The sequence below is a fragment of the Puma concolor genome, chromosome B3 (genome assembly GCF_028749965.1).
Source record: "Puma concolor isolate L17-30 chromosome B3, mPumCon1.1.hap2, whole genome shotgun sequence".
In the NCBI taxonomy this organism is placed as follows: domain Eukaryota; kingdom Metazoa; phylum Chordata; class Mammalia; order Carnivora; family Felidae; genus Puma; species Puma concolor.
Genome location: NC_141672.1, coordinates 1,720,534 through 1,735,138, shown reverse-complemented (window position 1 = coordinate 1,735,138; position 14,605 = coordinate 1,720,534). Strand labels below are relative to the sequence as shown.

Sequence of the window (14,605 nt, the reverse complement as noted above, 5' to 3'; positions counted from 1 at the left end):
GCAGACTCAACAGTCACAGAGGCTTCGTCTACAGCGGCAAACCCCAGAATGTCCACCCCCTGGCGGTGGCTAGACCGCGGACGGGGCGGGCGGTGGCAGGGCCTCGCTGCGGTCAGACACAGCGCGCAGACGGGTCTTACCGCGCCGCGCCGAGCGAGAGGGCCGCAGAGGGCCGCTCTCCGTGTGGCTCCACCTCCTTGACGTTCCGGAAGAGGATGAACGCGCGGGACAGAAGTCGGTTCAGTGGGTGCCTGAGGAGGAGGAGAGGGGACAGTGAGAGGCCAGGGAGGCCCTGGGGAGGGAACATCTCCCGTGTGGCTGTGGTGCTGGCCTGTGCCAGCTGTGCGCTTCTGTGTGGAAGCCTGAGTCACGGGGGGAGGAGTGGCCCAGCCGTGCCGGCACCCCGTGACTGGAGGCCCCCGGGGTCACCCCAGCGTCTGGCACAGCTGGACTTCTGGCACTTGCTGGACAAAGGGTGCTCGGCGGCTCTGCGTCCTTTTCCCACCTGTCCTGCCGAGGGGACCCCCACCCACCCCTCGTGCGTGCACTCACACGTCTGACGTCATCGTAGGTCCTGGACTCAGAGCAGGACCCTGCAGAGCGTGTCCCCGAGGCGGAGGAGGACCTGGACCTTCTGTATGACACGCTGGACATGGAGAACCCCAGTGACAGCGGCCCTGACCTGGAGGATGATGACAGTGTCCTCAGCACCCCCAAACCAAAGCTCAGGTGAGCACCCCGTGGCCCCCAGGTGTGGCAGGGGGCACAGGCTGTTGCGGGGGGGGGGGATGGGGAGGCTGTGTTCTGGAGGGATCTCTGTGGAACCCCAGGTGAGCACTCCGTGGCCCCCCACATGTGGCAGGGGACGCAGGCTGTGGCGGGGTGGGACAGGGAGCCTGTGTTCTGGAGGGATCTCTCTGGAATGCGCTTGGGAGCATGAAGACAGGAGACCAGTTCGGAGGCCTTGCAGGGCCAGGGATGGAGGGGCAGGGGCTCTGCGTGTGGAGGGTGCCCGGGGGTCTTCCTGAGGTCCCAGCCGGGCTGAGGCGACCCTCACAGGAGAGGCCCTTCTGTGCAGTGGGGAGACGGGCTGCTGGGACCGCAGGGCCTCCCTGTGCGCAGGGGAGGGGAGCGGGCATGTCCCCAAGGAGCAGGGCATCTGCCTGGCCGGGGCAGGGGAGGGCAGGAGTGCGTGTGGCCCGTCTTGGGGGCATCACTGTGGGGTCCGGGCAGGCTGCCAAGAGGGGGCCACGTGGCAGTCCAGAGCCCCCGTGGCCTCCTGGTCTTGTTTTTCACATGGTGGTGGACGTGTGGTTGGATGGAGACGCCCACGTGGGGGGAGGGTGGGCTTTCTGTGCAGCTGCTGAGCCTCGGGTTGTCCTACTGTGGGTGCGCCTGTGGCATCTGCGGGCTCTGGTTCAGGTGTCCGCCTCTGGCCTTCACTGTGGCTCCAGGGGCCCAGCTTCTTGCCTGCTGCCCACCCACCTCCCGAGGTCCCTTGGGCTTTGCCCCCGTCCGCTGGGACAGGCCCTGCTCCTGTCGGCCGCTGGCTGACCCAGGCCACCTCCAGGTCACTGGCAGCTGGTGCTCACAGTTCTGGGAGTCTGCGTGGACGTCTCGGGCACTGTTTCTGCCCTCACTCCCACATTTCTCTCTCCCTGGTGGCTTCGGCACCAGACCGTGTGCCCCCTGTCCACCGTATCAGCTTGAAAGGCTTCTAAGTCTCTTCGAATCTGAGTCCCCCCACCCTCTCCCCAGCTGTCTGCTGGGGACAAGGTACTTGGCCTGGTCTGCCTGGGGTTGCTAGATCCTGCTGACCCCACCGTCATTGCACTGTTGAGCCTGTGTTCCTGCCAGCTGGCTGAGGAGCCTGAGGTCCCCTGGCTGGCCTGCTGGCCCTCCAACAGAACTGCTGGGTGCAGCCCGGGTGCAGGCCAGGAGGGGGCAGGGCAGGACCAGGGATGAGGTCCTGGGCTGTGGGTGTCAGGCCAGGAGGGGGCGGGGCTCGGGGGTGAGGTCCTGGGCCGTGGGTGTCAGGCCAGGAGGGGGCGGGGCTCGGGGGTGAGGTCCTGGGCTGTGGGTGTCAGAGCCAGTGGAGGAGCTGATGTGGGCCGCAGGGCAACCTCTCCTGGGCTGTGGTTCCCTTGCCCCATCCCAGCCCTGTGTGGCCGCCAGACCCCAGGGCACAACGGCTGAGCCTTCAGCCTGGGGAGGGTCCTGGAGGGTGACCTGTCTCCGTCCCCACGCCCAGGCCCTACTTCGAAGGGCTGTCACACTCCAGCTCGCAGACGGAAATCGGGAGCGTCCACAGCGTCCGGAGCCACAAGGAGCCCCCGAGTCCGGTGAGCGGGCTGGACGTGGCAGTGCCCACCCTGGATGGGAGCGCAGACCGCGGGTGGGCCTTCCAGGGTTTCCCGTCTCTGATCCCTCAGGGTGTTGCTTACACACCAGTGTCAGACCAGCCCAGAGCTAACCGTGCTCTTGGGTCTGCGTGTGGCTGGAATCTCCCTGCCTGATGCCAGGTCACTGTCACGGGGTGACCTGAGCCTTCAGTCTAAGGAAGCCCTGGCCAGTCTTCCCAGGCTGCCCCCCAATCCCAGATCCCCCTGCCTGGAGGTGAGCCAGCCTCCGTGCCCATCATTAAATATGCCCTGATTCCCATCTGGTCCACACAGGCTGATGTGCCCGAGAAGACCCGGGCCCTGGGAGGCAAGCAGCCGAGCGACAGCGTCTCTGACACGGTGCCCCACGTGAGCAGGCCCAGAGCACGTTCGTTTGTGCAAGCACAGAGCCCACTAACACACTGTCTTTAGGGGTCTGAGCCCGCAGGGCAGGGCTTGACACTCAGGTCCTTACCTTATACCCTAGGGTGTGGTCAGGGCCCCCTGGATTCACCCCCACCCTGGGGGATGGCCAGGGTTCCCCTGGATTCACCCCTACCCTGGGGGATGGCCAGGGTTCCCCTGGATTCACCCCCACCCTGGGGGATGGTCAGGGATCCCCTGGATTTTACCCCCTCCCTGGGGGATGGGTTAGGGTTCCCCTGGATTCACCCCCACCCCAGGGGATGGTCAGGGCCCCCTGGAATCACCCCCGCCCCGGGGGATGGTCAGGGCCCCCTGGATTCACCTCCACCCCGGGGGATGGTCGGGGCTCCCCTGGATTCACCCCCACACTGGGTGATGGTTAGGGTTCCCCTGGGTTCACCCCCACCCTGGGGGATGCTCAGGGATCCCCTGGATTCACCCCCATCTCAGGGGACTTTCAGGACTCTCCTGGATTTATCCCCAGGCAGAGGATCAGTCAGGGTTCCCCTGATTTGCTTCGATCCTGGGTGACAATCAGGGCCCCCTGGATTCACCTCTACCCTCAGGGCACGGTCAGGACCCCCCGGATCACTGGGGACAGTGGGTGTCCCCCTGCTTTGCTGTCAGCATAGACACTGTGAATGCTGGGTTCTGGCCCCTGTTCTCTCATGGAGGTTCTCAAGGAAGATGTCTGGGACCAGAGGGCAGGTTTTAGGGAGATTTGGAGGAGGTTTGGTGCCGGTCTCCCCAGCAGCTGAGACCAGGAGCCCTGTGGTTGGATGTGGGGGTCAGCTCGGCTCCCCAGGCCAGCACATCCATACCATGTGCAGAAAGTTGCGAACCCAAAAAAGGCCCAGACACCCCCACCCAAACCAGGGACTTGCCGGGTGTGAGGCCGGCCCTCGGGAGGCCCCCACAGGGTGCGCATTCCCAACGAGCCTCCTTCTCTGCACATCAGAGCACCCCCGCCCCTGGGGAGCAGCCTGCACAGCCGGAGGACAGCCCGGAGGTGGAGACCTCCGCCCTGGACATGTTCACCGAGAAGCTGCCGCCCAGTGGGCGGATCACCAAGACAGAGTCCCTCGTCATCCCCTCCACCAGGTGACAGCATGCCCTGGGGAGGCTGTTGGCCGGGCATTGCCCACGTGGGCCGGTGTGGTGGGCAGGGCCCCGTCTGACCAGATGAGAGTCACTTAGAAGCACAGAGATCTCGGCCCACCTGGGGGTCCACAGTGGACCCCTTGCACCCTGTCTGCAGCCAGCAGGCCTGCTGGGGCTGAGGTGTGGTTCCTGTGGCCGTCTCACATTTTCCGCCACCTGTACCTTATGGACCTGTGTGACACCAGATGCCGGTGTGGGAGGGGGTGCCCAGTGCCGTCAAGGTCAGGAGCCCCCAGACAGTGGCTCCAGGTCCAACACTGGAGCCCCGGGGGGGGGGGGGGGGGGCCTGGACCTGCCTCTCAGAGCCATCGAAGTGGGGGTCTGAGTTGCAGCTTTGCATGGGAAGACACTCTCAGAGGCTGTCTCACCTGCACCCCCCCACCATCTTGGTCAGTCTGGGGGTCGTCTCTATGCCCCTCCCTGTGATGTGCCCTTCCTCACCTTGGGCACCTAGCCGAACTCCCAGCCGCGGTCGGCCTTGTGCCTGCACCACGGCCAGAACCCCCGTTCCCACCCCAGGACGTCCCTCTGCAGGGCGGCCAGGCCCTGGAGGGACAGCGGGGCTGCTGTGGTGCCCCCACCCCTTCTCTGCTTGCACAAGTTTAGTCGGGCCTCACGCCGGGTTTAAAGCACGTGCGTGTGTGCTCGTGGCCTCCACACTCACCCCACAGATGAGCCCCTCGCCTGCCACCCGCCCCACGTGAATCCACCACAGCCCCACCGCTGAGAGCCCCCTTCCCTGGGCAGTGAGCACGTGGGCCTGCCCCAGCCTGTCCTGGTCCCCCGCAGGTCCGAGGGGAAGCAGGCTGGCCGCCGGGGCCGCAGCACATCCCTGAAGGAGCGGCAGCCGGCCCGGCCGCAGAACGAGCGGGCCAACAGCCTGGACAACGAGCGCTGCCCGGACACGAGGAGCCAGCTGCAGGTGCGTCTCCAGGAGAGGAGGCCACGGACACCTCCCACCCACCCGGCCGGGCAGCTCGAGGGTGGGATCTGACCGACCCACAGCGTCTACAGCCCAGTGACCTCTGTCCAAAGCAGAGCCAGGTTCCTGAGCAGGAACGGGACCGGGCTGTCCTAACCCCCCCTCCCGGGTGGCCGCTGGGGCAGGGGTCAGCTGGGCGGGCGACGGGACGCGGCGCCCTTCCCACCGGGTGTGGACGGGCCTGTGTCTGCAGATCCCCAGGAAGACCGTGTACGACCAGCTAAACCACATCCTCATTTCTGACGACCAGCTACCTGAAAACATCATTCTCGTCAACACCTCCGACTGGCAGGGGCAGGTGGGGAGGGGGCTGTCCTTTCTGCGGGGAGAGGGGGGTATCCTCCCTGCGGGGGTGGAGAGCACGTGCCCATCCTTGCGAGGCGTGGAGCTGACAGCGAGGCCGGGTGGAGCTTTGAGGCTCCGCCCGCCCCTCGCTCCCAGTTCCTGTCGGAAGTCCTGCAGAGACACGCGCTCCCCGTGGTGTGCACGTGCTCCGCGGCTGACGTGCAGGCGGCCTTCAGCACCATCGTCTCGCGGATACAGAGATAGTGAGTCCAGCTGCCACACGTGTGGCAGCCGGGTGTCTGTCGGGGTCCCTGCGCCCCAGCCTTGCCTGTGGCTCTGCCCTGGGGGCTGCGGGCGGGTTCCAGATGTGCCCGCCCACCGGCTCCCCATGGCCCCGTCCTCTGTCCAGATCTGGGCGCTGGTGGGAGTTCCTGCGGTGCAGGGGGGCTCCTGGCAGAGACCCACCATCGGGGGCCTCCTGGGTGTGGCCAGCAGGCCCCCCCCCCCCCCCCGCCCAGGGGGCACGGTGCTCCTGCTGTCTGGGGGTCCTGGGTGTCAGCCCCCCCCCGGGGCACAGGGGGCACGGTGCTCCCTTCGTCCTGAGCGGTGTGTGCCCGGGGCCCTGGGGACACCCCTCGGGCGCAGTGGGGTGGTCCTGGCAGCAGGGACGGCTCCCTGAGGCCTCTGTCCCCTCTGTGTCCTGCCCTCGGGGCCTCAGCTGCAACTGCAACTCCCAGCCCCCCACCCCCGTGAAGATCGCCGTGGCGGGCGCGCAGCATTACCTCAGCGCCGTCCTGCGGCTCTTCGTGGAGCAGCTGTCCCACAAGACACCCGACTGGCTGGGCTACATGCGCTTCCTCATCATCCCGCTGGGTGAGGGGCTCGCGGACGGGGTGGGTCCTCATCGTCCCGCTGGGTGGGGGGCTCGCGGACGGGGTGGGTCCTCATCGTCCCGCTGGGTGGGGGGCTCGCGGACGGGGTGGGTCCTCATCGTCCCGCTGGGTGGGGGGCTCGCGGATGGGGTGGGTCCTCATCGTCCCGCTGGGTGGGGGGCTCGTGGACGCGGTGGGGGGCGATGCGCCACACGCGCCCCTCTCGTGCCGACCCCGCACGCACCTCACGCGATGCTGTCGTCACAGATAGGGTGGGGGTGGTCACGAGCCCTTTTACGGCATCAAACCCTGGGTGACCGCACTCTTCGTTTTTGCTTACGCGATTCGTTTTATGACCAAATCCGTAAACGTCAGCGCGTCGGAAAGTGCTGGATCGTGGGGGGAGACTCATTGGCGCCCGAGCCCCGCTTGTGGTCTGCAGGACGCCCCCCGGCCCATGGGGAGGGCTCTGGCGGGGCCGCACAGCACGTCTGTCCGGGTGGACACCGCGGACTCCGTGGCCTGACCTCCCCCCCACCCCCGTGGCTCGCAGGCTCCCACCCTGTGGCCAGGTACCTGGGCTCCGTGGACTACCGCTACAACAACTTCTTCCAGGACCTGGCCTGGAAAGACCTGTTCAACAAGCTGGAAGCCCAGAGCGCCGGTGAGGCCCGGGGTGAGCTGGCTGGTGAGGCCTCGAGGCTTCCCCGCCCCCGCCGCGCCTCTGTGAGAAGCAGCTGGGTGCCCTCCTCTGTCCACCGTGGGCCTCGGGGCTGGCCGCTGGGGCCCGGGGCGGGGGCTCCTGGGGACTTGGAGCAGCCTTGCTGCCCTTGCCCGGGAACCCTTGAGCGGAGAGGGCAGAGGGCCCCCTCTGGCGCCCTCAGCATGGCCACTGCTCCTGGGCTGGGCCCTGGGCAGACAGGTGGAGTGGGGGGAGAGGCGTGGCACCCCACGGACCCTGCCCGGCTTCCTCCTGCAGCGCAGGACACCCCGGACATCGTGTCGAGGATCACGCAGTACATCGCGGGTGCCAACTGCGCCCACCAGTTGCCCATCGCAGAGGCCATGCTGACCTACAAGCAGAAGAGGTACCTTGTTGGGCCCCGGGCTGGACAGGCCGTGGCCAGGGCTGGAGGGGGAGGGTGGGTACCGGTACACCCGGCTCCATGCCGCAGACACGGGCCGCTGTGGCTGCGGCTCTCGGTCCCCTGGGCAGCACGCCGGGGGCTCCTCGGGGTGGCCTTCAGGGACAAACCCGGCTGGGCTTGGGGAAAGCCTCGGGTGGGCCTGGCAGCCCCAGGCCCTCCTCCGTATCGGTCAGAAGAAGGCAGTCTGGTGTTTTCCATTTCGTATGTTGGAATTTCTCACCGTGAAGGGTCAGAGGCAGCGGTCACACCGCCCAGCCCTAGCAGCGACCTGCTCGCTGGAACACAGGCACAGGCTCCTTCGACCGCCCGGCTTCCCGGCCGGCAGACAGTTCTCGCTCTGCCCCGGGGCAGGACGCCGGGCAGCAGCGGGCACTGGGGCTGAGGGCGGGCAGAGATCTGGCTGCCAGGCCCAAGTGGGCGAGGGCCAGGGCCCGGGAGGTGGGGAGGTGGGCTGCAGGGTGGGCCCCGCAGACCGCAGCGTCTCTGCTGGTGTCCGAGGGGCGCGGGACGGCCCTCCCGAGGGGTCAGCCCGCAGCTCCGGCTCTTCCTGAGCGAGGGCCGTGCCGTCCCCAAGCTGCACCTGCAGGCACGTCCTGTCCCTCAGCACAGTAACGTGTCTGTGTTTTCTCTCCTGGTGGCTTTCTGAAAAGGAAAAAGAACTTTCATTTTGACTTTACCCTCAGGTACCGCTGTCCCTGGGTCTGCACCCCTGTCCCCTGTCCCCAGGCTGGTCTTTAGGGCTGTTTAGCAGCGTGAGCAGGTGGGGTGCATCACTTACCCTCCAGCCACCTCTCTGTGGGCCGGGGAGGGGTGGCGCCTTGCCAGGCAGGGCCCCCCAGCTGGGCAGCAGGCAGGTGGCCGCCCCCACCCCGGTCAGGACTTTGCTCTCGGGCCCCCACCCGGTTGAAGGAACCAAGACATCGGGCTGGACAGGCTTTCCTCTGTCCGTTTCAGTCCAGAGTCTGAGCCGAAGACGTGGCCACGTTTAGCTTCTCAGTGAGTGTCCGTGTTTCTGAAGCCACGCTGGCCCCACCTCTCAAATTAGAAGCAGGTGCATGGGGTACCACCACGAGACACTGTCCACTGATGCCACATCTGCCGCGTGTGGGCCTCCTTATCGGCTCAATGTATTTGTGAACCTGGCTCGCGGGCTCCCCCCATCCCCCGCGAGGACAGCATGAATGCTGATCCTGCAGGCGGGGTATCCAGGCAGAAGGGTGGGGGGCCTGCCCTGGGGTGGCACGCACTCGGAGCCTCGCCCTGGCCTGGGCCCCGGGGCTGCGGACAGCAGCACAGAGGGTTTCCCGGCCGACTCTTGTGGCTGAACTGGACGGGTGGCCAGACCACTAAGACCCCCTATGTGCAGTGAAGGGCTTCCCCCCCACCCCCAGGTGGCTCCACCCTCTGAAAACCTGCACGTTGGGAACCAAACACCGGGACCTGCCTAGAGCTGCCGTTTCATTTGGGGCCCCCTTTCCTGTCCTGGCAGCCTGCCTGCCAGGTCCCTCCCCTGGGACCCTGTTCCCACCCCGGGTCTTGGGTTCTTTCTCTCCTGGGAAAGCCCAGCCAGGGCAGGGTCACCGGGCTCTAGGCAGTGCTCCCGCTGAACCCCGAGACAGACCAGGAGGAGGGGTCTGAGCCCCCACGTTGTCCTGCTAAACAAGCCTTTGTGACTAAAAAAAGGCCAGCCGCGGTGTGCCCGCCGACTGCCGCAGAAGCGCGCAGCCTGCTTCGCTGCCTGGCCACAGCGTCTCGTCTCTCCCACGCTGGCTCCTCTGAGCCTCAAGCCAGGGCTTTAGGGAACCCTGGCCCTCGTCCCGTGCCTCTTGCCCCCACCTGTGCGTCACAGTGGTGACACCGGCACCTGGGGTGGGGGCTCCAGACACCCTGGGTGGAGCCCTGTGAAGGCCCAGTGTGTTGGCCACCCTCAGAGCCCAGGACCAGGGGGTCAGCAGATGGTGACAGAGAACAGATGGGTCAGGAGACCAGCAGCAGGTGCGTGGTGGGCATGGCCCTCGGGGCCTGTCTCCACTTGCCCCTTGTGAGAACACCTGCACGGACGGTCTACACAGCACCCGGTCCGTGGCCTGTGGTCAGACCACAAAGGCTGTGTGTGGCCCGGGAGGCTCCCTCAGGGCACTGGGGTGGGGAACGCCCAGCGCCCCGTGTCCTCAGCACCCCTCAGCTCTGTGCCCCCAGTGTCCTGTTGAGGCACGTTTCGTGGTCTCATGAGCCAGACCCAGGGGCCCTCACCACGGAGGCACACGCGTGTTCGTCTGTGTCCCGAGTTTAGGCAAGCCGGTGTCACCCCTGTCACGCTGGGCGCGTGTCGAGTGCTGAGTGTTGTCTGCATGGCCCAGCGGCTCAGCTTGGCTTCTCAGAGTCCAGCAACATCCCTGTGTGGCCGTGCTTCCTGTCTGCCCCTGCAGGCCTCTGTCTGCCTTCCCTGCGTGCTGCTCGTGGGGAGGGTCCTGGGGCCCTGTGGGGCGGAGCCTCCCCCACACCGGGCTGGGGACCCCCTGAGGACCCCGTCTTGCGCCATCTCGCATGCGAAAGCCGGCCGGGCACAGGGTTCGAATTGCTGTTCTCTGAAATGGATAAACTCTATTCCCCTTAGGTCAGAAAGGCTGGGGATTTGGTCATTTCAGTGGGACGGCCCGAATCTGTAGGTTCTTTTGTCCAGAGACGTCTGCCGGGCCTTCTTCGGAGGCGTGATGGGCGATGCTGGGGCGGAGGCCCCCGTGTCCAGGTGGTGCCCAGGGGCCTGCCGGCTGCTGTCCCCTCACGCGGGTGCCAGGCCGCAGGGAGGGGGCAGCGGCTCCTGCCGGGACCGCCTCGGGCGCCGTGCGTGCATTCCGTGCTGGCCCCTGTGCATGTCTAGTGGAGAGTGCTGGCCAGGCACGGACTTCTGTCCCCACAAGGGCGGGCTGGAGAGCCTGCCACCTGCAGAGACTTCTCCTGAATGGCCCTGTGCCCGGGGACCCCTTCCGGCCCGCGCCTTGGGCACAGCTTTCTGAGGGTGAGCTCTGAGGTTTGGGGACGTGAGACTGAAGCAGAGCTGGGAGGATGGCCCGGAGAGGCAAGGAGGCCGCAGGAGGGACAGGAGGCCCGGGACTGGGCCTGCCCTGTGGGTCTTCCCCAGGCCAGGAGACGCTCTTAGAGGCCAAGTGCACCTGGTGGCCAAGCCCTCCCCGGGGAGAGCGACTCAGGCTGCAGCCCAGGCCCCGAGGTGGAGGCCCATCATCCAAATGCCCGGTACAGAAATGGGCGGCAGGACGGGTGCTCGCCTGGGCCACGGAAGACAGAAGGGGGTCCACATTCCCTTGGCTTCTGCCCTCCTCCCCCCCGAGGGCCCTGGGACATGGCTGCCTTCACCGAGGATGGGCTGTGACCAGCGATCTCAGGGAAGCCGTGTGGCACCTCCTCTGCCATGAGTGCTGGCTAGCCTCCGACCACAGCATGGCCCTGAAGCCTCAGTCTCCCCTTCTGGCTGCTCTCGGGGTGTCGCTCTGTCAGAGCACGGTGTGTGCAGGCCAGAGGCCTGGGACCCGCCGCTGCCCCAGTCTCCTCTCTCTGGTTGCCCTGGACTTCACCCGGACTATCTGGAGAAAACCTAGACACCCCGGCTGTGGTCACCCCCGGTGTTGGAGGAAGACCAGTGTCCAGGGCGGGGCGGGGGGTGGTGTCCCGGGACACTCGTGGGAAACCTCTGTCTGGGGGCCCAGCCGGAATGCAGGCCCTCAGGGCACCAGGCACCTGGGATGGACAAGAGACTCCCCCAGGAAGCTGGGCTCCCGTGGAGCTCCCTGCTGGCCTCTTGACCTTAGGTGCAAAAAAATGACCCTGGGGTCGGAGGTCGGGCCGCTGCAGGGACAGGTGTGGGTGTGGTGCCGGCCACACCGAGAGAGGAGTAACTGTGTGTTTCTTGTGTCCTTAGCCCTGACGAGGAATCTTCACAAAAGTTCATCCCCTTTGTAGGGGTGAGTACTTCTCTGCTGGGATGCTTGCACTGCCTTTAAGTTCCAGAACCTTCTTCACCAATCTGAGCAGAGGATTCCTTAAAATCTGCCCCCCAGCCCTCTTAAAGCTTCTTGTTTTCTTCCTGTGTGGAGCAGGGCTGGGCCGTGAGCTCTCTGACCTGTGCAGGCAGACAGCTCACCTAGAGGCGAGGAGGGGCCAGTTCTCGGCACTGACTGGGCACGAGGCCTGTGTCAGACTCGGCTGTGGGTGGGTGCCCCGGGAGGGGCAGAAGGATGCTTCTGTCCCTCAGGAGCTGTGGGACGGGGCTGCCTCCACGCCGGGCTGCTCAGTGGGGATTGCGGTGTGTGTGAATCGGGAAGTTCACTTCCTATGCGCCGGCCGGGCCATGCCACGCTTCACGGCCTCTTACCTCCCCATGTGGCCCCTGGCCCAGGCACCTGCTGCGAGAGCCAGGGGCAGACAGGGCCCAGGCGCAGCAGGCCAGCAGGCCGTGGTTTTACCCTAGCCAGGCGTCAGGGCCACTGCCGACCCTCCTGGGAGGGAAGGAGTCCAGCCGGTCTCGGGGAACCTTCTGTAGTGACGGGCAGGCCCCCCCCCGTGGACACTTGAAACACCGTTGTGTAACCGAGGCACGAGTCCCCGCTTAACGTGACTCCTGACTCCCGCGCTGGTTGGCCCGCACGGCCGTCTGGAATGGCATCTGTCTGACCGGGCGCCCGGGGCAGGCCCCAGAGCCACCTCTGCCCCTCGCTGGGCAGGGGTTCCGCATACCAGTGCCCGGGTCTCACCAACCTCTGGGCCAGGCTGGCCACACATGCTCACGGTTTGCTGAGGGCCGGAGTGTGGAGCCTGTGCCCCCCACCCCCGGGTGGCGGGATGGCCACGGAGGGGTACCGCAGCTCTGTGGAGTCTCCCCAGCACACCCGTGCCGTGGGAGGGTCCTGTGCCGCGTACAGGAAGAACTGGGTCACTGCCGCACCCCAGGAGCTCCCAGGGAGGGTGAGGCAGGACGCAGCGGCCGGGCGGTGGAGGGAGGACGGCACTGGGCCTGCGTCTGGAGCCCTGGCACTGACAGTCAGGCTGGCCGACGATCCGGTACTGCTGCCAGCCAGCATCCCGTTGCCTTTTAGGTGGTGAAGGTTGGAATCGTGGAACCGTCCTCAGCCACATCAGGTGACCCCACGCTCCCTGCCCTCGGGGCCAGGAAGGGGAGGGACACCCCACCGTGGGAGGCCCGGTGGCTCCTCTCCAGCTCGGGGTCTCCCACCTCCCCGCACGGGCCCTCTCTGGCCCCTGGGGCTGCCCTGTGGGCAGAGACACAGGGGCACTCAAGGCTGCCCAACTTCTTCCCAAAGGTGACTCGGATGACGCAGCCCCCTCGGGCTCCAGTGTGCTCTCGTCCACCCCGCCGTCCACGTCTCCCGCGGCCAAGGAGGCCTCACCTACCCCGCCTTCCTCCCCGTCAGTGAGCGGGGGCCTGTCCTCCCCCAGGTAAACGTGGCCGTGCCACACAGGTGCCCCGCCCCACCCGAGCTGAGAGCACCCCCGATGGCCAGAGAATGCGGACAATCGCTCCCGGCCGCTGGCCGCACCTCCGGGATGCCAGGAAGCCCGAGGGTCTGGCCAGAGGGTGGGCTCAGAACAGCCTCTGGGAAGACACGGGCTTGCTTGGGATCGGGTGCCCCGTGAGGTAGGGGCAGCGCAGGCCCTGGCCTGGTGTGTCCCCCCCCAGCCCTCATGGCGCCAGGGACCGAAACCACACCGAGTAAGTGAGTGGGGGGTGCTCCGCATGCACGGGGGGGGGGGGGGTCAGGGAAGATGTGGCTGGATGTGGGTCCCTGTAGGGACCAGGGCGTGGGGTGTTCAGCAGCTCTCCCGGCCGCCCTGGGCTCTCTCTTGAGTAGAACTCACCCAAACAAAACTTGAGGGGTCTGAGGATGTCCTCACACCCACGTGGGTCACAGGGTCACAGGGCTGCTCCCAGATCCCACGGCTGGGGGGCGGGGGCACACCTCAGCTGAGGCTGGTTGACCTCGGCCCTCTAGACTCAAAGGGGTGGCTCGAGAGGGCAGACGGGTGGCGACCCGGGCGCCCCTGGGTGACCTCAGCACGGCTGCTGTGCCCGCCCGCAAGGCCCAGACTGGGCTGTCCCAAGAGCCCAGGGAATGGACCAAGTGGGCTCCAGGACTGGGGCTCCACTCTGCTGGGCGCCCACTGCGGGTCATCCCCCCCCGCATTGAGCAGCACGGACGCCAGCTGGCACCTCCTCGCCCGTGCCGGCCACCAAGCCAGGACAGAGGAGTGAGGCCCCCTCTGCTTTCGCAGCCAGGGCGTCGGCGCCGAGCTGATGGGGCTGCAGGTGGATTACTGGACAGCAGCCCCGCCCGCAGACAGGAAGCGAGAGGTGGAGAAGAAGGACCTGCCGGCCACCAAAAACACGCTCAAGTGCACCTTCCGGTCTCTCCAGGTCAGCAGGCTGCCCGGCAGCGGCGAGGCTGTGGCCACGCCTGCCATGTCCATGACCGTGGTCACCAAGGAGAAGAACAAGAAGGGTGAGGTGGGGGTGGCAGGCTGACCGTCGGGGTAGTCGGAGGGGCAGCCCTGCAGGTCCCAAGGTCACCACAACCACAGCCACAGCCAGAGGCTACCTGGGCGGGTGGGAGGGCTGGCGGCCATGGCCACTGTGGAATGTGGGTGGCTCAGGGAGGCTGGGTTCCGAGGGCTGTGGCTGAGCCCTGCAGCCCTTTCCCTCCTAGTGATGTTTCTGCCCAAGAAAACCAAGGACAAGGATGTGGAGTCCAAGAGCCAGTGCATCGAGGGTATCAGCCGCCTGATCTGCACGGCCAAGCACCAGCAGAACATGCTGAGGGGTGAGTGCTTGGCGAGGGGGCGGGGCGGCGTGAGGCTCTCAGGACTCGTGAGAGGTCACCTGTCCACGTGTCCTTCCTTCAGAGGGGAACCCGTGGGGAGTCAGGTCCTTGACCCAAGGTCCCATCAGTCCTGTCTAAAGTGTGAAAGTGAACCAGGGAAGGCTGAAGTGCTCTTGAAAATTCACCTCTGGAAACGCTTTCGTTTTGCCATGAAATGCGTATCACACGTTTGGATAAAGCACTTGTGTGCGGAGAAGAGCTTTTTAAATTCTATTCTCAGAAGTAATTTCTCAGTCCTTTCTGTTCTCTTAAGAGATTGATTTGTGTATCTCAGACTTTTTATAGAAGATACTCTGCAGCTAATTAATTCAGCATATGGAGCCCGGAACGGTTTTCTCTCCAGGAGCTCCAGTCTGACGACCACTGTGGTCCAGAACTGCCCTGCCTTCCTCTGTTGCTTTTCTGCTTTAAGAGCACGGCATTTTAATCCGTTTTGCAG

At 66.1% G+C, this 14,605-nt stretch overlaps 1 protein-coding gene across 7 annotated transcripts in view; it reads left to right on the top strand.

Annotated features, from left to right (window-relative positions):
• PACS2 (phosphofurin acidic cluster sorting protein 2) overlaps nt 1-14,605 on the top strand; it is a 58,543-nt gene that overhangs the window by 40,829 nt on the left and 3,109 nt on the right. For 2 of the 7 annotated variants that reach the window (XM_086708584.1, XM_086708582.1), the window contains exons 9-24: nt 572-729; nt 2,252-2,342; nt 2,676-2,750; nt 3,766-3,908; nt 4,758-4,890; nt 5,144-5,248; nt 5,392-5,498; nt 5,954-6,108; nt 6,661-6,783; nt 7,087-7,195; nt 7,906-7,938; nt 11,193-11,235; nt 12,367-12,409; nt 12,592-12,727; nt 13,562-13,788; nt 13,993-14,106. In XM_086708584.1, coding sequence (XP_086564710.1) covers nt 572-729; nt 2,252-2,342; nt 2,676-2,750; nt 3,766-3,908; nt 4,758-4,890; nt 5,144-5,248; nt 5,392-5,498; nt 5,954-6,108; nt 6,661-6,783; nt 7,087-7,195; nt 7,906-7,938; nt 11,193-11,235; nt 12,367-12,409; nt 12,592-12,727; nt 13,562-13,788; nt 13,993-14,106 — 1,795 coding nt within the window. Of the gene's footprint in view, nt 1-571; nt 730-2,251; nt 2,343-2,675; nt 2,751-3,765; nt 3,909-4,757; nt 4,891-5,143; nt 5,249-5,391; nt 5,499-5,953; nt 6,109-6,660; nt 6,784-7,086; nt 7,196-7,905; nt 7,939-11,192; nt 11,236-12,366; nt 12,410-12,591; nt 12,728-13,561; nt 13,789-13,992; nt 14,107-14,605 lie in introns of those variants that run through there. The other 5 variants (XM_086708587.1, XM_086708586.1, XM_086708583.1 and 2 more) reach the window with 4 other exon arrangements.